The sequence below is a fragment of the Argopecten irradians genome, chromosome 1, assembly GCF_041381155.1.
Source record: "Argopecten irradians isolate NY chromosome 1, Ai_NY, whole genome shotgun sequence".
Classification (NCBI taxonomy): domain Eukaryota; kingdom Metazoa; phylum Mollusca; class Bivalvia; order Pectinida; family Pectinidae; genus Argopecten; species Argopecten irradians.
In genome coordinates, this window is record NC_091134.1 from 26,590,030 (window position 1) to 26,617,964 (window position 27,935).

The 27,935-nt window shown below is 37.5% G+C and overlaps 1 protein-coding gene across 1 annotated transcript in view; it reads right to left on the minus strand.

Annotated features, from left to right (window-relative positions):
- LOC138322394 (E3 ubiquitin-protein ligase MIB2-like) overlaps positions 1-27,935 on the minus strand; it is a 46,062-nt gene that overhangs the window by 15,810 nt on the left and 2,317 nt on the right. Inside the window, exons 3-17 of the mRNA XM_069266431.1 lie at positions 27,645-27,840; positions 25,196-25,296; positions 22,733-22,906; positions 21,914-22,035; positions 20,812-20,922; positions 20,176-20,280; positions 18,567-18,912; positions 16,809-16,907; positions 12,951-13,205; positions 8,510-8,681; positions 8,253-8,362; positions 7,153-7,338; positions 6,381-6,586; positions 4,228-4,329; positions 3,852-3,956 (exon numbers count right to left, since the gene is read on the minus strand). Coding sequence (XP_069122532.1) covers positions 3,852-3,956; positions 4,228-4,329; positions 6,381-6,586; positions 7,153-7,338; positions 8,253-8,362; positions 8,510-8,681; positions 12,951-13,205; positions 16,809-16,907; positions 18,567-18,912; positions 20,176-20,280; positions 20,812-20,922; positions 21,914-22,035; positions 22,733-22,906; positions 25,196-25,296; positions 27,645-27,840 — 2,390 coding nt within the window. The remainder of the gene's footprint in view (positions 1-3,851; positions 3,957-4,227; positions 4,330-6,380; positions 6,587-7,152; positions 7,339-8,252; positions 8,363-8,509; positions 8,682-12,950; positions 13,206-16,808; positions 16,908-18,566; positions 18,913-20,175; positions 20,281-20,811; positions 20,923-21,913; positions 22,036-22,732; positions 22,907-25,195; positions 25,297-27,644; positions 27,841-27,935) is intronic.

Below are 27,935 nucleotides of genomic sequence, written 5' to 3' on the forward strand. Positions count from 1 at the left end.
TACCAAGATAATATTATTCCTAACAATTCCAGGAAATGATGTTAAGAATACAAACATAAGTAGAGGGTATCACTGCACTTATTTAAAAGTTCTAACCTTCAGAATCTTATCGATGACAATGAATTCTTGGTAACAAAGGTTTTATCTAATCTTAATATCATCAAAAGCGTCAGTTTCTGATACTCACAAAGCTTCTATAAGTACCCTCTGTATTTGTCTGTCCAAGTTCTCTGTGTAACATACCTTCTGTATCTGTCTGTCCCAGTTCTCTGTGTTATATACCTTCTGTATCTGTTTGTCCCAGTTCCTGTGGTCCCGTGTCACATACCATCTGTGCATGACTGTCCCATTTCCTCTGGCCCTGTTTTACATACCTTCTGTATCTGACTGTCCCATTTCCCATGGCCTTGTATTACATACCTTTTGTATCTGTTTGTCCCAGTTCCCATGGCCCTGTGTTACATACCTTCTGTATCTGACTGTCCCAATTCCCGTGGTCCTGTGTTGCATACCTTCTGTATCTGTCTGTCCCAGTTCCCGTGGCCCTGTGATACATACCTTCTGTATCTGTCTGTCCCAGTTCTCTGTGGCCCTGTGTTACATACCTTCTGTATCTATCTGTCCCAGTTCTCTGTGGTCCTGTGTTACATACCTTCTGTAACTGTCTGTCCCAGTTCTCTGTGGCCCTGTGTTACATACCTTCTGTATCTGTATGTCCCAGTCCTCTGTGTTACATACCTTCTGTATCTGTTTGTCCAAGTTCCTGTGGTCCTGTGTCACATACCATCTGTGCATGACTGTCCCATTTCCCGTGGCCATGTGTTACATACCTTCTGTATCTGACTCTCCCAGTTCCTGTAGTCCTGTGTCACATACCATCTGTGTCTGAATGCCCCAGTTCCCGTGGCCCTGTGTTACATACCTTCTGTATCTGACTGTCCCAATTCCTGTGGTCCTGTGTTGCATACCTTCTGAATCTGTCTGTCCTAGTTCTCTGTGTTACATACCTTCTGTATCTGTCTGTCCCAGTTTCCCTGGCCCTGTGTTACATTTTGTATCTGTTTATCCCAGTTTCCTGGCCTTGTGTTACATACCTTCTGTATCTGTCTGTCCCAGTTTTACCTGGCCCTGTGTTACATACCTTCTGTATCTGTCTGTCCCAGATTCCCTGGCCCTGTGTAATATACCTTCTGTATCTGACTGTCCCAGTTCCTGTGGCCCTGTGTTATATACCTTCTGTATCTGACTGTCCCAGTTCCCTGGCCCTGTGTTACATACCTTCTGTATCTGTTTGTCCCAGTTCCCGTGGCCCTGTGTTACATACCTTCTGTATCTGACTGTCCCAGTCCTCTGTGTTACATACCTTCTGTATCTGTCTGTCCCAGTTCTCTGTATTACATACCTTCTGTATCTGACTGTCCCAGTTCCCGTGGCCCTGTGTTACATACCTTCTGTATCTGTCTGTCCCAGTTCTCTGTATTACATACCTTCTGTATCTGTTTGTCCCAGTTCCCGTGGCCCTGTGTTACATACCTTCTGTATCTGACTGTCCCAGTCCTCTGTGTTACATACCTTCTGTATCTGTCTGTCCAAGTTCTCTGTATTACATACCTTCTGTATCTGACTGTCCCAGTTCTCTGTATTACATACCTTCTGTATCTGACTGTCCCAGTTCTCTGTATTACATACCCTCTGTATCTGTCTGTCCCAGTTCTCAGTATTAAATACCTTCTGTATCTGACTGTCCCAGTTCTCTGTGTTACATACCCTCTGTATCTGTCTGTCCCAGTTCTCTGTATTACATACCTTCTGTATCTGACTGTCCCAGTTCTCTGTATTACATACCTTCTGTATCTGACTGTCCCAGTTCTCTGTGTTACATACCTTCTGTATCTGTCTGTCCCAGTTCCCGTGGCCCTGTGTTACATACCTTCTGTATCTGACTGTCCCAGTTTTACCTGGCCCTGTGTTACATACCTTCTGTATCTGTCTGTCCCAGTTCTCTGTGTTACATACCTTCTGTATCTGACTGTCCCAGTTCCCGTGGCCCTGTGTTACATACCTTCTGTATCTGTCTGTCCCAGTTCTCTGTATTACATACCTTCTGTATCTGTCTGTCCCAGTTCTCTGTATTACATACCTTCTGTATCTGACTGTCCCAGTTCTCTGTATTACATACCTTCTGTATCTGACTGTCCCAGTTCTCTGTATTACATACCTTCTGTATCTGACTGTCCCAGTTCTCTGTATTACATACCTTCTGTATCTGACTGTCCCAGTCCTCTGTATTACATACCTTCTGTATCTGTCTGTCCCAGTTCTCTGTATTACATACCTTCTGTATCTGACTGTCCCAGTTCCCGTGGCCCTGTGTTACATACCTTCTGTATCTGACTGTCCCAGTTCCCGTGGCCCTGTATTACATACCTTCTGTATCTGACTGTCCCAGTTCCCGTGGCCCTGTGTTACATACCTTCTGTATCTGACTGTCCCAGTCCTCTGTATTACATACCTTCTGTATCTGTCTGTCCCAGTTCTCTGTGTTACATACCTTCTGTATCTGACTGTCCCAGTTCTCTGTGTTACATACCTTCTGTATCTGACTGTCCCAGTCCTCTGTATTACATACCTTCTGTATCTGACTGTCCCAGTCCTCTGTGTTACATACCTTCTGTATCTGACTGTCCCAGTTCTCTGTATTACATACCTTCTGTATCTGACTGTCCCAGTTCCCGTGGCCCTGTGTTACATACCTTCTGTATCTGACTGTCCCAGTTCCCGTGGCCCTGTGTTACATACCTTCTGTATCTGACTGTCCCAGTTCCCGTGGCCCTGTATTACATACCTTCTGTATCTGACTGTCCCAGTTCCCGTGGCCCTGTGTTACATACCTTCTGTATCTGACTGTCCCAGTTCCCGTGGCCCTGTATTACATACCTTCTGTATCTGACTGTCCCAGTTCCCGTGGCCCTGTATTACATACCTTCTGTATCTGACTGTCCCAGTTCCCGTGGCCCTGTGTTACATACCTTCTGTATCTGACTGTCCCAGTTCTCTGTGTTACATACCTTCTGTATCTGTCTGTCCCAGTCCTCTGTGTTACATACCTTCTGTATCTGTCTGTCCCAGTTCTCTGTATTACATACCTTCTGTATCTGACTGTCCCAGTTCTCTGTGTTACATACCTTCTGTATCTGTCTGTCCCAGTCCTCTGTGTTACATACCTTCTGTATCTGTCTGTCCCAGTTCTCTGTGTTACATACCTTCTGTATCTGACTGTCCCAGTTCTCTGTGTTACATACCTTCTGTATCTGACTGTCCCAGTTCCCGTGGCCCTGTGTTACATACCTTCTGTATCTGACTGTCCCAGTTCCCGTGGCCCTGTATTACATACCTTCTGTATCTGACTGTCCCAGTTCCCGTGGCCCTGTGTTACATACCTTCTGTATCTGACTGTCCCAGTTCCCGTGGCCCTGTATTACATACCTTCTGTATCTGACTGTCCCAGTTCCCGTGGCCCTGTATTACATACCTTCTGTATCTGACTGTCCCAGTTCCCGTGGCCCTGTGTTACATACCTTCTGTATCTGACTGTCCCAGTTCTCTGTGTTACATACATTCTGTATCTGTCTGTCCCAGTCCTCTGTGTTACATACCTTCTGTATCTGTCTGTCCCAGTTCTCTGTATTACATACCTTCTGTATCTGACTGTCCCAGTTCTCTGTGTTACATACCTTCTGTATCTGTCTGTCCCAGTCCTCTGTGTTACATACCTTCTGTATCTGTCTGTCCCAGTTCTCTGTGTTACATACCTACTGTATCTGACTGTCCCAGTTCTCTGTGTTACATACCTTCTGTATCTGACTGTCCCAGTTCCCGTGGCCGTTCTGTAGTTCCTTAACTTCCTGCTCATTGTCTCTAACTCTTACTGTCTCTCCTTTCTTTAACTGCTTCACCTACAAAGGATGATTCTCTTCACAATTCCAGAGAAAGACAACTTGTATGCATTTCCTTTACTCATTTTAAACATTTGCTGACAAATTCAAAAGTTGTTGCACATTATGAATATCAGCAGGAAAAATATTCTTGTGTTTTGGGTTAATAAAGAGAAGTTAGTTACTGTTCCAGCCAAATCAGAAGTGATGCTACAATGCTTATCAAGAGAAAATGATGTTTTAATTCAGCCAATAGAAATATTGATACAAGAAATAATGTTTTAACACTTACCTTGTCTAAGGCCATCTCTTTGAATGTCCAGCTACCGATGTCAAACTTGACCGTCACATCCTCTCCAGACTGGACAACTACTTCACCGATCTTTCCAATACACTTCCATGGTAACAAGAATATAATAATACATTAAAATATCACCATGATAATAGGATATATAGTAGTACACTACTTACATGATCAACATCAGTCTGAGAAAATGAAATTGAGGACACAAAACTGTTAAGGACTATAAATATTATAAGTCTGGAAGTACCAAGTAGTTATGCTTTATCAAAAGTGATAAAGTTTCACTATTAATGGCGAATTAGCATACAGTTAAAGTATAGATTTAATGGATATAGAAAGTTTCTGGTTACCCGAGGTGTAACCAATGAAAATAGGCAAGTTCGAGGGAAACAAGTAACTTGATATATCACTAAATCCCATACTTTAACTGTTTTGATATACAAATACATACAAAAGCTATGATTAGACTAAAAGATGCATTTGTCTCATATGCTATGTTCATGTCGCATATGGCCTGCTAATGGCCATGGTCATTAGAGATTGAAAAGGCAGAATTTTACATTTCAATAGATCTACATAATCTTAGCTTCAAACACTTCAAATTATTCCGACAATTCTTTTCATGTCCATTATTTTTTACTTCTATTAAACCTGCAGGTAATAATTTGATACCTCTATGATTTCTCAATATTTCAACATTTTTTACCACTAGGAATAATACTCAAATTATATAGAGTGTACATGAGTTGATGAAATTCTGAGATGTTAACCACTTACAGGTAGCCTACATGTACATAACAACTGGACGTACTTGTATTGATGAAATTTCGACACATTAACCACTTACAGGAAGCCTACAATACAACTGTTATATTTTCATAAACCTCTCACTTACAAGATAAACATGACAACATGTTCGTTAACAGTATTCGATCGATGGCATGATCAGAAACTAGCTCCACCCTAATTTTACGTCGCCTAACAAGTGATGGCATGATCGGGAAACAAGTCCCGCCTACCTTGAATCCGATTGGTTTGACAAAAATACCTGAGTGCGGGTGTGTGCTAGCTTCCAGGGGTGTGTTAGCTCGAGAGACTGACACACAGCTGTTTTTGAAAACCAGAGGGATCTTGGCACCCACCAAAGATTGATCTATGTCTGAAAATTTATAGATAGATCTTTTCTCTACTTTTCAAACTTCAACTACCAAAATCCAAGATGGTGGCCTGGCAGCCATCTTGTTCAACAATTGGTCCCAAAACGGAATAAGCACAACTAGGGCCGTAGGGGAACATACATAGGAAATTTGAGAATCATTCTTTCAGAACTCTCTGAGAAATAGCGATAACAAACTTTAACTATCAAATTCAAAGACGGCTGCCTGGTGGCCACCTTATTTACCGATCCATCCCAAAATGCAATATGCACAACTACGGCCTAAGGGAACCTACATATGAAATTTGAGAATTATCCCTTCAGTACTTTCTGAGATATAATGATAACAAACTTTTACTATCAAAATCCAAGATGGCTGCCTGGTGGCCATTTAGTAAACCAATCAGTCCCAAAATACAGTATGCACAACTAGGGCCCAAGGGAAATATATAAAATTTGAGAATGATCCCCTCAGTACTTTTTGAGAAACAACAATAACAAATTTTAACTATCAAAATCCAAGATGGCAGCCTGGTGGCCATCTTGTAAACCGATCGTTCCCAAAATACCATTTGCACAACTAGGCCAAAGGGCAACCTACATATAAAATTTGAGAATGATCCCTTCAGTACTTTTTGAGAAATAGTGATAACAAATTTTAACTATCAAATTCCAAGACGGCTGCCTGGTGGCCACCTTATTTACCGATCAATCCCAAAATGCAATATGCACAACTAGGGCCTAGGGAAACTTACATATGAAATTTGAGAATTATCCCTTCAGTACTTTCTGGGATACAGCAATAATAAAGATTCTTAACAGACAGTAGGATCGACCTATTTTTTTTGGGGAAAAAAGTAGGAAGTTAGTAAATTTAAGCAAGTAACTTTTATATAGTGTAAATAAAGTAAAGGTATATTAAATCGGATTAATCAGATTAAAAATGTAAGACTATTTGACTATTTGTATCAATGATTGTACTAACATCTATCATGGAATCGTTCCACATCCCCTGGCTAGAGTCATGTATAGCTTTGAGGACCTCCGGGTCGACACCAATTCTAACTAAGTCGCCTGCGCTGAGACGTTCTGATCCCGCCTCACTGACACTCCCCACACTGGCACTCCCCACACTGGCACTTCCCACACTAGCTGTCGGGGACGACTTCTCTGTACCAGTTGTAGTGATCTCTACACAAAACAGTAAAAGATTTCAATTCTGATATCCATTATATTTTATTGCTAATAAAGTTAAAATTTCATGATAAAAAGAAGAAGAAAAAACTCATCATACAGAACCATTTAATGTTTTCAAAACGGAACAATGTACTTTGCTCAATAAAGAATTTATCTTGCTTTTTGTGTTTACTTGAAACTTTTAATTACAGACTAAAACCACAATTTTATCCTCAAAATTGAATCAAGGCAATAGATTTGAAAATCCACACACCACTGTAGGCATGTTCAAAACAGTTACAACTACCACTGGATAACAAGAAATCAATTTTATACATCTATTTTCCACAAAGTTGCATTCGCAGTAAAGCTGTCAACTTGCCATATACAACTAATGCAATATTCTTTCAGGTTTGTCGTTTTTCATTTATGACAGCTATCTGTGTTTTTAACATAATTTTAACAAAAAAACTACCTAATTATGTTTGTCTTTCCAACTACAACTATGTAGATCATTTGAGATTTATTTGATTGTGATGTATCAAATAAAGTTGCCATGTGTAACTACGGCTCATACTTACTCAGGTCTGGCAGCTGATCTCGGTAGTATGTACCCGATGTGGCAATTGTGTTACATTTCAAGTCCAATTTTCCGTCGTAACCATGACGGTATACATTGGTTGCACCTGTATCCCAGGTAACCTCCATAGCATCTCTATCGGTGTCAAGGCTGAAGTTGACTACAGATATCACCTTGCCAATACCATCTAACAATAAGAATAAAGGTAACATCTCAGCTGACAGCTCCACCAGTCAGATTAAAGGTTATATTTCAGCTGACATCTACATATTCTCTACCAATCAGAATAAAGGTAACATCTCAGCTGACAGCTACATATTCTCTACCAGTCAGAATAAAGGTAACACCTCAGCTGACATCTACATATTCTCTACCAGTCAAAATAAAGGTAACATCTCAGCCGACAGCTACATATCCCCTACCAATCAGAATAAAGGTAACATATCAGCAGACAGTTACATATCCCCTACCAATCAGATTAAAGGTAACATATCAGCTGACAGCTACATATCCCCTCCCAGTCAGAATAAAGGTAACATCCCAGCTGACAGCTTCATATCCTATTACTAGAACTTTAAAATCAAAACATCATAGATCAAACTGATCAACTTATAATAACTATAGTAATGCAAATTACTTATAGACATAACACATTTTGGTAGCAGATTAAAGCTGGTGTAGTGGACTAAGATAAAAACCACTTATCTAAAGTCAGTACTGGACAGATCTCCCCCAGATATACCACATAATCTTGTAACAAGGAGGTGTAAGGCTAGTGTAAAATATAATGGCACCAAAGGGTCACCACAACCAAGAGGTTGCACACAAGTGAGAGGTCTAAAACACTCACAGCTCTCGTCTTGATAAAAACTAGCAGTCATGAAGACAGTTCACTGATATACAGAGAAATCAGAATTTCAAGAATCAAGATTTATTAAGGGGTAACCTGAAATTGACCAGAATTTCCATTGAAATTTGACCTGTATTTTAGGTCAAGAAATCTTGACCTAAAATTGATCAGAAATTGACCAGAATTTCAGATCAAGATTTCTTGAACTGAAATCTGATCAAGTCAGGAAATACTGCCTGTGTAGACTGTACCTCCATCCTGCTCGTCCCACATCCAGTCCGGGCCCCGACTCACCCGGGCACCCTCAAACACTCCCTTCGCTGTCACTTTCTTTGACATCTGACGCTTGTTGACACGCACTCTGTAAGTGTATACAAATAATATATACATGTACTTTTATTTTGTAGGAACAGTGAAGCAAATCCACTATCCTTATATCGCTAACAGTATTTGAATGATTATAGAAGTACAATTAGCAGTTTAAAACGCATGTCAAAATGTATATTACCCAGAATCCCCTGGCTTGTTAATTCTCAGGAAATGTAGCGTCACATCATCCTTATCGCCATGGTAACAGGTGTTACACAGGACAACATCAGGCTTGGACTCGCACCTCCATATGAACCCAAACAAATCTGTCTCTTTACAGCTACTGCACGTAACAGATGGATGTTTGATACCTGTAACAGACAGAATCAATGGTCAGGGGCATTACTTGACAACCCTCCCTATTTTGGAAGGAGACTCCTGATTTTGAACCCCCATTTTAAGCCATGTTAGCAAGTCCAAATTCTAAAAAATAATCAAAATGTCAAAAGTCTGACTATACCATCAGAAAGAACAGGTCAAAATATGCTAAACTCAACCTTTAATTTCTTCAATGGAGGTAACTATGTAGACCTTCTTGAGGTTAAAAACTTCAAACTCGTGGATTACCCCATGGGAATTTCAAAAAGTTGGCAAGTATGCAAGCTAGGGGTAATGATGTAACGTAGTAATCAGTTACTCTTTTCCAGAGGTGTTAGGACTAATCCAATGAACTGTGAATGGCTGTAGGCTGACGGAAATAGTTTATCGGGTTGGTTCTATCACCAAGGGGAAAGCGTTTTGACTGTACTGAAATGTCATGAAACAACTGTTTTGCTGCCTGAATGAAACAAAATGAATAAGCAATAATATTAGTATTTTTCAATACTTAAACAGATGATCTTAATTTCAACAGAACAGGAGTGTGAAAATAAGAAATTTGCATTTTTGTATTGTACAATGCTGTGTTTCTCCAATTTTCAAAATTTCAGCCTTCAGTCAGATATTTTAACAAATCATTGTACTGCAATCTTGTTGCAGCTTATGTTGAGAAAGACGTTCCGACATCGATAGAATATATTCATGACATGAACAATTAAGCAGGTGCAAATATTCCTCACCTGTCAATAATCAAACTGTTGATCAGTCAATATTTTCTGAGAATTTGTATGTTTTTAAGGTTTTCAAGCAATTCATTGTTCAATATTCATTCGCTAAAGAAGAAATGTACATGTTATCAGAAACATATATACCTTTAATGTTTTGATGTTTTATGATAAGCCATGGTTGTAAGAAGGGCTGGATCGGTATTCTGATATACTGGTTTGTACTGGTATTTTCAATGTATCGGTTCTCGATACAGCAACATGCTGTTGTGTCACTGTATAGTTCAAATATCAAAAACTGCCATTTTCACTCCTTTTGATAGAACCAGAGGGATCTTGGCGCCCACCAAAGAATAATCTATGTCTGACAATGGAAAGAGGGATCTTTTCTCTGCTTTTCAAACTTTTGCAAACATACTACGGTACATAAAAAATTTGAGACAGTTCGCTTCAGTACTTTCTGCAAAATAGCAGTAACAAACTTCAACTATCAAAATCCAAGATGGTTCCTTGGCGGCCATCTTGTTGATCAATCGGTCCCAAATCGAAATATGCACAACTAGGGCCCTAGGGGAACCTATATATGAATTTGAGACAGATTAATTCATTCAATACTTTCTGAGAAATAGCGATAACAATCTTTAACTATCAAAATCCAAGATGGCAGCCTGGCGGCCATTTTGTTGACCAATCGATCCAAAAATGCATTATGCACAACTACAGCCCTAGGGAAACCTACATATGAAATTTGAGAAAGATTCCTTCAGTACTTATAACTTTTAACTATCAAAATCCAAGACGGCTGCCTGCCTGGCAGCCATCTTGTTCAACAATTGGTCCCAAAACGCAATAAGCACAACTAGGGCCGTAGGGGAACCTACATAGGAAATTTGAGAATGATTCTTTCAGAACTCTCTGAGAAATAGCGATAACAAACTTTAAGTATCAAAATTCAAGATGGCTGCCTGGCGGCCATTTTGTTGACCGATAGGTCCCAAAATGCAATATGCACAACTAGGGCTCTAGGAGAACCTACATATGAAATTTGAGACAGATCCCTTAAGTACTTTCTGAGAAATAGCGATAACAAACTTTAAGTATCAAAATCCAAGATGGCTGCCTGGCGGCCATCTTGTTGACCGATTGGTCTCAAAATGCAATATGCACAACCACGGCCCTAGGAGAACCTACATATGAAATTTGAGACAGATCCCTTCTGTACTGTATGAGAAATAGCGATAACAAACTTTAAGTATCAAAATCCAAGATGGCTGCCTGGCGGTCATCTTGTTGACTGATTGGTCCCAAAATGCAATATGCACAACTAGGGCCCTAGGGGAACCTACATATGAAATTTGAGACAGATCCCTTCAGTACTTTCTGAGAAATAGCGATAACAAGAATTGTTAACGGATGGACGGATGGACGGACGGAAGGACGGACCACGGACCACGGACAAAAAGCGATTTGAATGCCCACTATCTGATGATGGTGGGCTAAAAAATCCCTTAAAGCTCATGTAGTATATTCTATTGATAGGAAGGGTCAAGTTTCCGAGTCATTTAGATACACCGGAAATGCGTTTGCATAACCATGAATACAACTTAGCAAAGCACATGACAGCTTGCATTTGGCATGATTCGCAAACAACCATTTTTTTCAAAACATGTCTTAAGTCTTTACAAGTAACAATTTTAACATGAAAAATATTTCCTTTGTATCATTAATATGTATCGTGTATCGTTTCATGGTATTGCCAATACGTATTGTATCGGTTCAGCTGTTCCAATACCCAGCCCTAGTTGTGAAAACTATTTTGTGTTATTATTATGCCGATATTAAGTCAAGCTTTAAACATCTAAGACAAACTGGAATGAAATACAGCTTTGGTTGTTGCGATTATCATATAACAGTTTTGGAATCAATATACATATATTTACACTTGCTTGGTCACTATACGCTAATACTAGCCGATTTTGTTTACCATAACTGCATGGTAACATTGAACTTTGAACTTGCGTAAGAAAATGTTCTATGCAACGTAAAAGGACTACATTTTTTAAACAAACACATGGCTTTGTTTACATTTTGATGCAACATTATGTGTATATTGTTGTTTTCATAGAATTTTGGAAAAATGTAAACAATAAATACATGTTTTATATTTATATATGATTCAAACAATTTTTAAATTAACAATTGAATAAAGAAACGGAAAAATATCCCGACCGGGGCGACGTGCTTTCATTTTTGTTAAAAATGATGGGTGTCAAATGTAAACATTACCTCTGTGTCTGTGTTCGTCATACGATCTAGTCTTTTGGGTGGACGGGCGTGAGACCTCCTGATAGAGGTCAGTTATAAACATATCCTCTTGTCTTTGTTCTTTGAGAATTTAATCATGTGTATTATAAAACATGTACCGCTAGTAATCCACGTGTTGACAGTTACACGTCACCACAAATACATTGTATCCATCGAACACAAGTGAAGTTGTTCCATCTATAGCCTAGATGGCGATGGATATAAGCGTAGATTATATAATCACATGGCTCCGAAGGATGTAATATCGTCAAGTCAGACGACAATCTCAAACAAATTTAGCTACTTGAACACTGGTGTTTTGACAACTTCGGAAAACTCCACTGTGTAAGCGTGCGTCAGCCTCGCCTCGCTGCACAATAACGGTCACCGAGTTCACACATGTGGCCGAGAACAAATACTTTATGCTATTACGCTATATATGAACTTTTTGCAAAATTTAATACCTACTTAAAGTTCTGAACTGATTAAATAAAATTATCTCTGAAATTTACTTTGTTTGTCATGTTTATTTTACACTAAAATATTGAACTTTTTTGTCGTCGCGGATGAATAATTCTACCTTACGTGCAGCGTCATCATTCGCTGTTCAATTGAGTAAGCTCCTCCCACTTTTGACCGACTTTTATTGAATAATTATGTCACTTTCAAATGACGATTTTATTGCATAAAATATAAATAAAAAGTTGTGTGAGTGTAAATATAGGGATTGGATTTCGTTTTTATGTTAACCATGCTTGTATGGAGCAATTCCTCTAAGAATATATTCAATGTGGGGCGCTAACGCGCCCCATAGAATATATTCTTAGAGGAATTGCTCCATACAAGCATGGTTAACATAAAAACGAAATCCAATCCCTATTTGTAATCGTACTTGAAAAAGCTAACCTATTTATAAATTGATTATGATTGATAATGAGTTCTCTGCAATGTTTTGTTCTGAAAACATACAAATTTAACACATAACAAATTAAGTAATTATTAACATGTACTGGGCTAGATGTATTATCTGTTACCAGGTAACTCTTAAAAATCTTTTTCTTTATTCACAGCAATAACTCAGGAAAATAAGTTCTGTATCCCATAAACTGATTTCTTTCATAATTTAAGTAATAAAAATCTGTATAATCTGAAAACCTTGTTATACTGACCAAATATTCTGGTACTGGTGATCTACGGTTTGAACAAGTTTCACTGTATAAGCTTACATCTTACCTATTGTAGATGTATCGTAGATTCGAAGATCAAACGATTCCTCATAGCCAGCCCTGTAGGTATTCCTATAGCCAGAATCCCACTGTATAATAGCACAGCCAGTCGGACAGATCCTACTCTCGTCTGGGGGATTCTCCTGGGAAGACCGTCGGATACCAACCTCCACTACTGTGCCAACATTTCCCTCGCCAGCATCCTGTTCCCCCCACTTCCAGTCCTTCCCTCTAACCACACGGATACCAGGCTCCATCATATCTGTAAATATAATAGTGTAATGTTTACCCCACACAGATACCAAGTTCCATCATATCTGTAAATTAATACAGTTTATTATAATTTATGGTTCACAAACAAAATATAATACAGTACATATGTACAATATACATACATACATGGACTAGGAAAGTTCTGAGTTCACTTCCAAATTTTACATTTATTGAACTCTTTTAGAAGAAGAGTATCATAGAATTCTGTATGGAAAATCGTAAATGCATTAGTGAATAGGCATATTCTAATTACATGTATATTCAAACTGAAAGTGGACAGTATAATCATCTGTTTGCATTATCATTTTGTCCTAAAGGAGTTATATAACATTATTCCTAATATATTTTTGATATGCAAATACGAACAAATGCATCAGAAACTAAACGAAAACGCATTTTTGCTACCTACTTTCATTTTGTACAGACATGAATTTTGATGACTCGTATCCCCTGTCAAAACACAATCAATATCAAAGCAAAATCTAAGAGTGTGTAACAGTGTTATTGACCAAGTATACAAACGTTGAATATATTTGATCACATTAGAATTAAAATTTCGGCTAATTACCTGCTAATGAAACTGAACTTCTCCAATTTTATGCAGTGGTCCTTTAGGGTTTCCCGTTCCCATGAATTGATACTATAAATAGTTTTTAGGTGTTTCCGTATCATTTGGAATGCCTTTAGACTTTGCGATTAGGATATCGAAAAGTCCAGAGGATGTTTCAAAGGGAGCAGTCATTGCTTTTCAAAAGGGGCACCCAAAAGGCAAACTAAAATTATTATGTGGCTTCAGATTTTTTTTTTGCTACAAGGAAATATACAGTAATGCTTTATTTTACAGGGCAACATATTTTTTTTTGTTACAAGGAAATATAATGTTTTATTTTGAATTCAAGGATTTTAGAAGGATACAAAAATATCACTCAAATATAAAAATAAGTAACTAAATGTGAAAGTTGTTTCATAATGTCTTCACATATTGGTGACCACAGTCTAACATTGCAGCGGTGGTCTAATTTTCAGTGGCGGGTCTAATTTTGATGACTCAATTCTAATTTGGAATGTATAGGAAATGCCTGCCATCAAATGTATTTCATATTTTTTTTTCTAAAAATAATTGCATTAACATTTATAGGGAACATTGCTATTAAAACCATGTTACTAATTTTGTTAAATTTTATTTTTTTTTAACATTGTAATATATAATATTATCAGGGCAAAAGGCAGGAAGTGCCAAGCACTTCTAAGTTAACACACAAATGAAAATAAAAGAAAAAACACAATATTTCAAATTTAATCCAACACACTGAGTTCAATGCGGCCGCCATTGTTTTACCCTCTGTAAAAATCCCATCAGCGTGAATGCGCGATGCTTTGAAGTCAGCTCATTATATAATCAAGCGGTTCAAATGCTTTTATGATCCGAAAAATATAATCTTCATCCGGCAGAAGCTCGGTGCTATTGCTCTTTGATTGCAAGAGTTCAAGTGATAGACCACTTTCAATATAATCAGCTGACTAAAAACAGAATATCTGTTACGGAAATAAAATGTTGATTTCCTTCTCAAATAGGGGTTTGGGGACAAGGACAGAGTGTGAATATATGAATAAAAAAATAAACAGAAAATGCGGCTCCATTATTTCCATAATTGGACTTTTAGGCCTTGCCTTCAGTCATATTAGGCCTATATATAGATGTACAAGTAAAAGGTGTATCTTAAACAAGAGGTCAAAGTGGCCTGTTTGCTCACTTGGTTAATGGCAAATCAAACTAATATAACAACAACTTGGGAACAAACACATTGTGGTATCTTTTTAATGAACTTAATATGCATACAGCATAAAACTGGTATTCATCAAGATTTTGAATGAATCATGAATCTCAATCTATTAAAAACAAACAGGATTGGCCCAAGAGAACACTCATCTGACTGTTATTACCGGGTGCCAAATGGGACACTTGTAATTTTGTACACGAAATCCAATTTTGTGTAGACAAAACTGAATTTTCTTTAACAAAATTGAGTCCAGATTGACAGAATTTATAACATATTACAAAAATAAGTTTATATGCAAACCTTCTTTCAGTGGACAAAGTCATGACAAATTTCAATTTTGTAGACAAAATTCAATTTCGTGACACAAAATTGAATTCTGCCGTAACAAAATCACTTTTATCTTACAATTTTTTTTTTTTTTTTTTTTTTTATGATAACTTCATTTCCGTTATGACAAAAATAAATTTTGTTTAACAAAATCATCTTTCAGTGGACAAAAATCGTTATGACAGATTTCATTTTTGTGGACAGAATTCATTTTCTTCTCGACGGAATTCAATTTCATCACGACAGAATTTATCTTCGTCAGTTAAGTATGCAAATAAGTCCATGTTTGACCTTTACTTGTTAGCTGCTAACCGATTGGTTGAAATGCTTACAATTTGCTCAATCTTTGGTGATCGAAGGGTAACCAGACTTCATTATACGCTTATGACAATTCATGTACATTTCCTTGAAGGACTATTTTCCATAGAGTATCCATTTCTGTATGTACGTCATCGGCCTGTACTTGATATCGTAACCTCCCTCCCCTTCTACTAGGCCTTATAAATGATATTCCAGAGCATGTGCCTTTCACAAGAAGTCCTGACATAATCTGCTGATTAAAGTAAGTATATTAAACATCCACAAGAATGACAAGGATGATACAAACACAGGTGCTTTCTTCAAAAGCTCTTGCAGCCTATCCATTATGTAATGTAATATAAAACCGTGTGTGCGTGCCATACCAACAGTTACTATATCCAATGAGAGGCCACGTCACAAAATCGTGATGAGACAGTCCATTTGCATACATCCATATTTGGATTCCGTGACAAAATTGACTTTTAATTGTGACACAAAATTAAAATTTGTGTTCAATTTTCACTTTTGTCTAACAACATTCAATTTCCTCCACAAAAATGAATTAAGTCATGACAGAAATGAATTTTGTGGAGACAAAAATAAGTTTTGTGTGCTGAAAGATAATTTTGTAACACGAAAAGGATTTTGTTATGACAGAATTCTATTGTGTGTACACAAAATTGATTTTGATTACAAAAAGATAAAGTCCCAATTGGCGCCCCGTAGTTATTGCATGGAAACAGTCAACATTGTTGTTCAGGGGCCATGATAACTCTTCCAAATACTATCTGATTAAGATGTTCATTTAATTTGGCCATGTCCATAAGGTATCAGTTTAATCATTAAATTGTTAATCATTAAATAAGTTTTAAGAATTGGTTTGTTTTTGGTTTTTTTTTTGGCTTTTGTTTTCTTTTCATAATTTTTACAATAACTGACTTTTGTATTGAAACAACTAATAATTAAATATATAATGAGCCAATCAAGCACCTTAACTCCACAAAACATCGTGATCCAAAAGTGCATGTCAACTCTTTCTAAACCTCTAGAATTTAAATTTGTCATCAAGCTGTATGAAGAAAACTAGCTTGCATTAGTTTGTTTTAGTTATTGCATAGAAACTATAGATGTAACAGACCAAACCACCTAGACAAACAGAAGTATGGACTGACAGATGCACTGACCTTCATAATCTGTTTGTATTAGCCATTGTAGGAAGTCTATACCATCATCATCCTCATCATCTTCATCAACTTTGTCGTCTTCTTCCTCTTCAAAGGTGTCTTCAAAGAAATGAGCAAAGTTTTGACTTAACAGTAGTCCCACGTTATACTTTCACCACTCTATCCTCTTGTGTTTTAACTACATATGGTGGATGGTGAACTCATACAAGACGTGGTGTGCATACTCCTATAAATGTCTCGGTTAAGATGTAGCTTCTGTTAATTATGACATGCTATATCCATGATGATTCACTGTGTAGGAAGATACTAATACCGGTTACAGTACATTATAATTGTTACTATCTAGGTCTGGTTCCTGTTGACCAGGGTATCAATACCTACCCTTGTTACTATCTAGGTCTGGTTCCTGTTGACCAGGGTATCAATACCTACCCTTGTTACTATCTAGGTCTGGTTCCTGTTGACCAGGGTATCAATACTTACCCTTGTTACTATCTAGGTCTGGTTCCTGTTGACCAGGGTATCAATACCTACCCTTGTTACTATCCAGGTCTGGTTCCTGTTGACCAGGGTTACAATACTTACCGTTGTTACTATCCAGGTCTGGTTCCTGTTGACCAGGGTTACAATACTTACCCTTGTTACTATCCAGGTCTGGTTCCTGTTGGCCAGGGTTACAATACCTACCCTTGTTACTATCCAGGTCTGGTTCCTGTTGACCAGGGTTACAATACTTACCCTTGTTACTATCTTGGTCTGGTTCCTGTTGGCCAGGGTTACAATACCTACCCTTGTTACTATCTAGGTCTGCTTCCTGTTGGCCAGGGTTACAATACCTACCCTTGTTACTATCTAGGTCTGCTTCCTGTTGACCAGGGTTACAATACTTACCCTTGTTACTATCTAGGTCTGCTTCCTGTTGGCCAGGGTTACAATACCTACCCTTGTTACTATCTAGGTCTGCTTCCTGTTGACCAGGGTTACAATACTTACCCTTGTTACTATCTAGGTCTGGTTCCTGTTGACCAGGGTTACAATACTTACCCTTGTTACTATCTAGGTCTGATTCTTGTTGACCAGGGTTACAATACTTACCCTTGTTACTATCTAGGTCTGGTTCCTGTTGACCAGGGTTACAATACCTACCCTTGTTACTATCCAGGTCTGGTTCCTGTTGACCAGGGTTACAATACCTACCCTTGTTACTATCTAGGTCTGATTCTTGTTGACCAGGGTTACAATACTTACCCTTGTTACTATCTAGGTCTGGTTCCTGTCGACCAGGGTTACAATACCTACCCTTGTTACTATCTAGGTCTGGTTCCTGTTGGCCAGGGTTACAATACTTACCCTTGTTACTATCTAGGTCTGGTTCCTGTTGACCAGGGTTACAATATTTACCCTTGTTACTATCTAGGTCTGGTTCCTGTTGACCAGGGTTACAATACTTACCCTTGTTACTATCTTGGTCTGGTTCCTGTTGACCAGGGTTACAATACTTACCCTTGTTACTATCTAGGTCTGGTTCCTGTTGACCAGGGTTACAATACCTATCCTTGTTACTATCTAGGTCTGATTCTTGTTGACCAGGGTTACAATACTTACCCTTGTTACTATCCAGGTCTGGTTCCTGTTGACCAGGGTTACAATACTTACCCTTGTTACTATCTTGGTCTGGTTCCTGTTGGCCAGGGTTACAATACCTACCCTTGTTACTATCTAGGTCTGGTTCCTGTTGACCAGGGTTACAATACTTACCCTTGTTACTATCTAGGTCTGGTTCCTGCTGACCAGCCTCCTGCTGGACACATGTCATTCCAGTAGCTGTGCTTTGGCTACTTTCTTTCTCTATGGCACTAGGTATTTCTCCTCTCTCCTGCTCCAATTCAGCATGGCTCTGTGTTCCTGCTGTCTTGTCAGAAGGTTTTTCTATAACTTCTGTTGTTTTCCTTAATTCTGTATCACTGGTTTTAGGAGGGAGCTGACTGTCATCCATGACCTTGATACAACATGAGGGGTTCAGGAGATGGATCCCAGAGTCAAAGATCACTGTGAGGTCACCAGAACTGTCCACTCTCTCCACTTCTCCAGTCTTACCAAGAATCTACAGAAATACAAGAGGCCCATGAGCCTTAACGATCATCTGACTATCTGAACAATACAACACCTCAAAGAATATAGCAGTGGCAAACAATTAAGGCAATAGAAAAGAACTCTTTTAATAGAAGTTCAGGTTCTGATATATTTGATGAATTAGACCATGAATGAAGTTCCTTTAATCCCCACCATGCTACAAATCCAATATCCAGTCCCCAGGCTAAGTTATTCACAAGAAGTTATTTAAAGATTTAGCCTATTTGGCCCTGTGACCTTGGATGAAGGTCGAGATCATTCATTTGAACAATCTTGTTAGTCCTTAACCCCAGCATGTCACAATCCCAATATCATGTCTCTAGGTCTCTTAGTTATTCACAAGAGCTGTTAAAGATTTTAGGCTATTTGACCACTGTGACCTTGAATGAAGATCTAGGTCGTTCATTTGAACAATCTTGGTAGCCTTTCATCCCAGCATGTAACAGGCCCAATATGAGTACCCTGGGCCTTTTGGTTCTTGAGAAGAAGTCGTTTTAAAGATTTCAGCCTTTTAAACCTCTATGACCTTGAATGAAGGTCGAGGTCATTAATTTCAACAAACTTGGTAATCTTTCATCCCAGCATGCTGCAGCCCAATATGAGTTTCTGTTATTGAGAAGTTGTTTAAATGAAAAGTTTACGTACTTCGCATGGCGCACGGCAAACAGCAAACAGCCGAGGGCCCACGATGACGGACAGTGCATAGGTCATACTGACCCTTCAGGTCAGATGACATAAAATGTCAAGGCAGCATTATGACTGTCCTGTCTGTGGGAAGGTCAAAGTGACACTACTACTTTCTGTCTATAGTTTACAAACTTGTCAAGGTCACAACTTTAGTCTAGCACTCTGTGTATCTTTTTCACAGCCACAACAATAACACTTTGTCTAATTGGACAAAAGGTCAAGGTCACAGCTAGTACCACCTTCCTCTCTATGTTAGTTCAAAGACAAGGTCACTTACACCCACCTTCTAACTGACCCAATTACAATGGTCAAGGTCAACACCTTCCATATAATGTAAACTATACATTCAGGTCACATGAACTTAAATAAGGTCAAGGTCACATCAACATTCTCTAGTCTAGGTTATACATAACTGTCAAGGTCATAAGTCATTGTACACTCTCACATTATAGTTTATTAAATCCTCAATCCATTAAAATGATTTAATTATTAGCGAAACAAAATTCACACTGTAGCAACATGATTGATCAGAATCATTTTGCCTTACATCCTTCATATTTTCTCGCCAGCCTCCATGTCTGTTTTGACGTTCCTTTACTGTGGCCTGATTTTCTAGAACTTTCACCTTATCTCCAGCCTGGGCTATGGACACCTACAAACAAGGTAGGAGCATGTGATTAGTCATGTTATTTCTGATTTTTTTTTCAAAATAGATGTTCAGAATATCTCTATTTTAAGAGCACATACTTTTAAATCAATATTAGGTCATCAATCTATTAGAATAAAATTAATGCTCTCCAAACTAGGCTTTGAGTTAAAAGTCTTTCTGCACTGTTGATTTTTTCTTAATATTTTTCACAGTTGATTTTCTCTATACATGTATATATTCTCTGTATTTTTTACAATTTTTCTTTGAATGTTTCTAATCTGATCTATTGATGGATTGATATCAACAGCAAAAAGAAACTTATAGAATAGTCTAATTCTCAACTAATTATATTTGCATAATTTTTCTATATTTTATTTTTAAGATATAATTTTTTTGTGCATCACTTAAAACTTGGTGATTTCATTACCTTCTTTGGTATACTAAATATGGTGTTTAAAGATTTTGCTTGCTGATAAAACATGGTTTTCAATAAACCTATTTACCGGGTAACAGAAAATTACATGACCACCTTACCTTGATACAAGCGTTGCTGCACACGTACCAGGTGCGCTGTGACACGACGTAGTAAACCTTTAACTTTGAATGGTCCACTAATTCATGGACAGTACCCAACTCTCCCAAAATCTGTAAAAAGGCAACATTTCGTTATTTAAAGGAAACCTATAGTGATAGCAAGACTCATACACCAATATGATCATGGCCTGTACATGTATACTTGATCACTATGACAACAGATTATCATTTGTTTTCTCAAGATGGAGACGGTTCGTTACATCAAATGATATGTGCTAGAAACTTGCTTTTGAATATTTATTTCGGAATATTTTTGAGGTTCACTGAAAACATACTTAGATCAAAGTCACACAATGAAAAGTCAAGTTCATTACACTTAATCCATGGTCACACAAGTGACAGGTCAAGGTCATAGATTGACATTTAAAAATCAATGTCATCAACCCATAACTAAACCAGAGACCATGTAGTGAAAGAAAAAGATCAAGCAAATTAGTTTCAAGTTATATGTGCTGTAACTGGGCGAAAATTTTGACATGTGACATGCTTTGTTTTCTTCAAGAATCTATTTAAAATCAGGTTTGCTGAATTTAGGTGTGAAAAGCATTCAAATGACTTCAGATACCTTCCAAACGCTAGATACAACACATAAATTATGTACTGTAGAATTGTTATCTTTTATGCTTTGTGTATGTTTAGATGGAAACATACCCGCAGAAAACACTTTACAGTTACTTAATTTAATTACACTGTAAAATGTGCAATGAAATTGTAGACCACAATTTGGCTTCATGGTCTGACCATAATGGTTTCACTTCACTATAGATGTAAATATAATGATTTTTAGCAGTACTGCCAAAAATAATTTTCAGCTCTTATTTATAACTATAAAATTAAAAACTATGCATTGAAAGTACCGTAATTCTCAAAAAGACACTTGGTGATGAATAATATATTTAAAACTCTTTTTCATTCCTGAGTATGAAAACACAGCACATACAACTATAAAAAAGATCAGTGAAAGATAAAGGAAGTAACATATTGCAGCAGCGTTAAAAAGTAAAATGTATAAAGGTCAATCAAGATCATTTTTGCTGCCTACCTTTTCCATGTCTTCAGACCATCCTCCATATTCTTTCTGTAAACTTTTAAATGTATCAATGTTCAGGTCGACCTGGACTGTATCCCCTACATTGATCCAGGAATCTGGGATCTTGTTAAAATCTAAAAAGTTAGACAAACATATTATCCATCACAGGACTAAACATGCACTTTCAGCCGTTAAATGCTAATTGTAACTGCATTTTCATAACTCTTTAATTGTGGGCAAAGTGAGTTATGAATTTCAGATGTCATAGTCTTGTAACTTGTTCATCAACCTTAAGTTTAAGGATTATTAATTACATTTTGCTACAATAATAAGCTCTATGACAAAGTTTTGAAATAATTTGCAATGACCCCAAAACTGCTGACTCTGGAGTCAAGCACTTTTCTTTAACTCAGAGTCTGCTAACAATAATTCATCTGTTGTTCAAGTTAACTCGTCACTGACAAGTTGAAGCACTTTTCAGCATTGACACTAAATTCAGCACTTTTATTGTGTAGATCTATTAATAGAATTGGGAAGCAATCACCACATACAAATTAAACCCTTTTTGGATAATATTTTATATAAATCTAAAACTAGTATCACACTGGTATATGAAGTCAAGCTATACAGACCCTTTCTCAATCGATGTAAAATAAATAAAGTTTATATTACAGTATAATATATAGCTTAGCTATACAAACCCTTTTTTAATAGATGTAAAATGACTAAAGTTTATATTTTAGTAATAGGGTCAAAGAAGTAATATCAACAGGATTTTCAAGATGACACAGGATCCCATTTTAGTATAATATATAGCTAAGCTATACAGACCTGCTAGTGGGAGATGATCAATATAGATGGAGACAGTAGGAGCAGCGGTCACAAGGTCAAATTTACATTTAGGTCCGGACACATGAGTAGTTGTCTCCCCTGACTTCCACTCAACCAAAGATTCCTGAGTCATGGTCGATTCATTCCGGATAACTTTCTTTATGACACCTATATCTGTAAGCCAAAACATCACTTAGTAAAATCACAATTCTACATACTTTTATTAATTCTACATACTTCTAAGTCCATAAGCATTGATGTCAGTATTTTTCAGTTTCATCGGGTTATGAAAAAAATGTCATTGCAAACTTTTTTGCGAATCTGCTATGTGGATTGACACAATTTGCAAACAAAATCTTTTTCATACCCCAATGAAATCAAAATATAAGGATATCAATGCTTATTTAGATTATTTTGTTTTTCATTTGCACATTTCTCTAAAGTCAGTTGCTGTGGTTGCTGTCAGATGTCACTCTTTGAAATAGTAGAATTTAAAATTGATATTTCCACCAATTATTTAGTTTAGACAGACGTGAGAAGGTGAGAGCTGATACTGATTTGTACTGTTATGTTGTCTGATATATCTCTCAGCTTGTGTCACATTTGTTTTTGAAAGGGTCCTGAAGAATTGCTATAGCTAGATCAGCGTTGACACCAGAATTAGATATCATAACAGATGATATCTGATGTATGTTTAATTACCCATAGCAAATCTGTCGAGATTGTGGATATTTGTAATTATGAGAAAATGGTAATGATGAGGAGGGAAATTGAAAGTGGCAGAAAAAAAACTACTGTATTGACATGATAGAAAGTGCATGCGTGATGAAATGGATGGCTATGAGTAGATAAATTATTAATTTGTTGAAAAGACAAAGATATATGACTCCTCTTGGTGGTAATGATTTTGTAAGCAATCTAAATAGGAGACGCCTGGCCCGATACCAAACGTTGTCTGTGAATTCCAGGTTTTCATATAGCAGTGCACTCTGGCCCTACACCAGACATCTATCTACGTCATAATGTCTACCGTATTTGACCCAATAAACACCCATATCCCTATAAGCGCGGGGGCCCCCCCCCCCCCCCCCTTTTTGAGGCCTCATTTCAATTGCCTGGGCATACGACCAAAACTATCAAAACTGTATAAATACAATAATTTCGCACCTTTTAATTTTTCTTAATTTTTAAATGTCCTGGACACTTATTGGATTGAATACGGTAAGTCTGGTGTCAGGGCCAGAGTATCTCGAGCTAACCAGTACCATTCCGTAGTAACGACACAGCTAGATCAGATAGATTATATTACATGTGACTTTGTAACAAATAAAATTTATGAAATGGCTTTATTAAATGGGAAAACACAGTTGTCATATGATCAATCAAAATCCAAGCAAGTTTGAACCTGAAAATTAAATTAACTCAGCCCCCCCCATGTGTGTAGTTTGTTGAAGATATTCACATTTACTTATCTTTAAATTATCAATTTATTGCTATTATATGTATTTTATATGAATTATTATCTTTGAAAAAAACCCAAAATGTGCCTCAAAGATGATGTAAATGTCTTCATTATCCAATTACTGACATCCAAGTTCAATGCCTCAATCGTTTGGAAACCTGATTTTTGGGCACTTCTGTTAAGAGCTAGGACAATGGCTGGTCAAATGGCAGACAGCTGGTAAACTTTTTTTAAGAACTTGGAATTAAACTTATGGGAAAGTAAAAGTGTATAGGATTTATTTCCCCAATCTGATACTATTAATATGAAGTCTTATTCCTGAGAAATATGTGTGTTTTCACTGAGTACTCTGGTTTTCTTGCTCATTAAAAGCGCTGGCATTGAATTCCATGTATAATTAATTCAATTTTATTTATAATATTTAATATAATATTTAATAATATAATTTTAATAACCTATTTGATAAAACAAAGTATGTTCAAATTTACCAAAATTACATACCATTCTAGTGATTTTTCAAGGGATTCTTTTTCCGAATCAATAGGCAACGTCAATGCCTCTATTGTGACGTCACGATAACGCCAGGGTTTCGTGCCATTCTCGAATTTTTTTTCAGAGTGGTATACAAAAAAGGTATTGGCCAATCAGAAAGCCAGATTTGGTGTGAAAACAAAGAAAAATTTATGATAGAAGCATAAGTTATTTCTTCACACGTATTCACATTTGACTGACTTTTGATTTTCAGATATGTAGTTTAAAATGTAACTCATCAGTCGATCAGCTTTTTTAAAACTCTTAAGAAGAAAAAACAAGATGAAATCTGAGTCATCAGTAGGACCTGTCATTAATTTCCCTTCTTATTAGATTGATGATATTCGTTTCAAGTTTTAGCTTTTTCTGCTTGCCAGGGGCCCACAAAAATGGAAAATTTATAAACTTTTATCACAAACCGAAAATATAAAGGGTAACTTATGACAAAATCCTTTACACAAGCTGATTACCTGAGTCTTGACCTTTTTTCCTTGATTTCTTCACTTGTGCGTCAGGCATTAAGCTATAGACTTTTAGTCTTCTACTCCGTTTTCTTGGTGGTACTGGGAATCTACAAGGATAATTAAACCAAAACTATAAACCAATTAAGGACTAAAGTATCATTCTGGTGGTACTATTTAAAGTTGAGTAGGGTATCAATATTTGGAATTGGTTATCAAAGCCAAAATAAAACACAATCCTAAATTGTTCTGTCCCATCAGCAATGATGGTTTAGGGACATGACAGGGTTTAAATGGTGGAGGAAGACAAATGTATACCCAGATAAAATCAACCTATGACAGTAGTCATCGAAATTCAATGCTTGCAGATATATGTCTTCATTTTAAACTGGTTGCCATAGAAATTACGATCATTGCCGAATGGAAGACGGAAATTCATGATCCATTTTCGGGAGAGTTGGGAAAGACTTCAAGTAGTTACAAATGTCCTGTAACCCACTTAGCAATGTTCAATTTTTATTACTGTATTCTACCCAAGTAGCGCCCTTGTCCCTAAAAACACCCCTTCCCATTTTTGAGGCCTCGATTTCAATTGCCCAGACATAAATAAAACCATAAATTCACAATGCTGTATATAATTGCAACAATTTCGCCCAGGGCGCTTATTGGGTCGAATATGGTATTATCTATATTTCAAGATCATATTTAATCTTATTTCTGTATGGCTTAGAACAGGATTTTTTTCAGAATTCTTCTGAACCATGAACAAGAGGTCCATGGGCCTTAACGGTCATCTGACTCATGGCACAAAACAACAAAGTCATAGTATAAAGTAGTGGTTAACAATTAATATAAACAATACAAGGAACTCCTTAGTTGAATATGTAAGTTTCTGAAATAGGCAAATGTCATTTGTTGAACAAACTTGGTAGCCCTTCATCCATATATAACTGTAACCCATTCAAGGATTAATATAAGGAGTCAGATTTTAAAGCCAAATTTCAGCAAAGCTCCCATTTTGGACCTCCGCCGTACTATCCCCATGGGTCTTAGCTTGGTCCTTTATAAAATATGATTGTCCTCCCCTAAAGTTCCCCCTTCTGAATCAATTAAAACCCCTATAGACCAATTTTCATTGAGATCGGAGACTGAACCAGAACACAGGAAGTGGGCCAGCGGCCATCTTGGAATACCAAAATATTTACCAAAATGTTTGCATGTTGTCGGGCATCAATTAAAACACCTATAGACCAATTTTCATTGAGGTCGGAGACTGAAACCTTAAAACAGGAAGTTGGCCAGTGGCCATCTTCGAATACCAAAATCTTTACGAAAATGTTTGCATGTTGTTCAGCATCAATTAAAACCCCTAAAGACCAATTTTCATTGAGATCGGAGACCTAAACCTTAAAACAGGAAGTGGGCCAGCTAAAATTAAGAAAATTTGCCCTTTTGGGGCCTACCCCTCAGCCCTTAGGGGTCGGACCAGACTCATTTATAGAAAATATGATTGTCTTTCCCCAATGATGTTTCACACCAAATATGGATGAAATTCATCCAAGGATGAAGGAGGAGTTAAGGATTTTAAAGCTAAAATTAAGAAAATTTGCCCTTTTGGGGCCCACCCCTCAGCCCCTAGGGGTCGGACCAGGCTAATTTATATAAAATATGATTGTCCTTCCCCAATGATGTTTCACACCAAATATGGATGAAATCCATCCAAGGATGAAGGAGGAGTAGGATTTTAAAGCTTAGATTAAGAAAATTTGCCCTTTTGGGGCCCCACCTCTCAGCCCCTAGGGGTCAGACCTATGTCATATTATATATAAAATATGATTGTCCTTCCCCAATGATGTTTCACACTAAATATGGATGAAATCCATCCAAGGATGAAGGAGGAGTAGGATTTTAAAGCTAAAATAAGAAAATTTACCCTTTTGGGGCCCCATCCCTCAGCCCCTAGGGGTCAGACCAGGCTCATTTATATAAAATATGATTGTCCTTCCCCAATGATATCTAACACCAAATATGGATGAAATCCATCCAAGGATGAAGGAGGAGTAGGATTTTAAAGCTAAAATTAAGAAAATTTGCCCTTTTGGAGCCCCACCCCTCAGCCCCTAGGGGTCGGACCAGGCTCATTTATATAAAATATGATTGTCCTTCCCCAATGATATTTCAAACCAAATATGGATGAAATCCATCAAAGGATGAAGGAGGAGTAGGCTTTTGTATAAATAGTCTTACGCACGACGCACGGCGGACGGCGGACGGCGGACGGCGGACAGCGCACGGCGCACAACGACGGACAAAACACGATGACAATAGGACATCCTGACCTTCGGTCAGATGACCTAAAAAATTCCAGCAGATATGTATATTGGGACATTAATAACTCTGAACAAAGCTTAGAACTACATATTGTTACGGTAGTAGAAACTGAGAGAAAAACACTCACACAGTAGCCAGTTTATTGTCGTATCTTAAAAAAGGATGACTTGTATCGTGCTTTCCCTGCATGTAACATAGATTACACAGGTCAAAGTCTTTACATTCCACACATTTCCAGCGGAATCCACCCATATTCTTTTTGATCCCTCCTGGGAGACGTGGACATTCATCACAATATGCATGACTACCAATGTGCTCAAAATCTGTAAAAGTATATCAACCTTATACAACAGGCTACAGATCTGAAATCTCTCACATGTAGTATTAATAAAAAAATCCTGATGAATATAGGACTAAA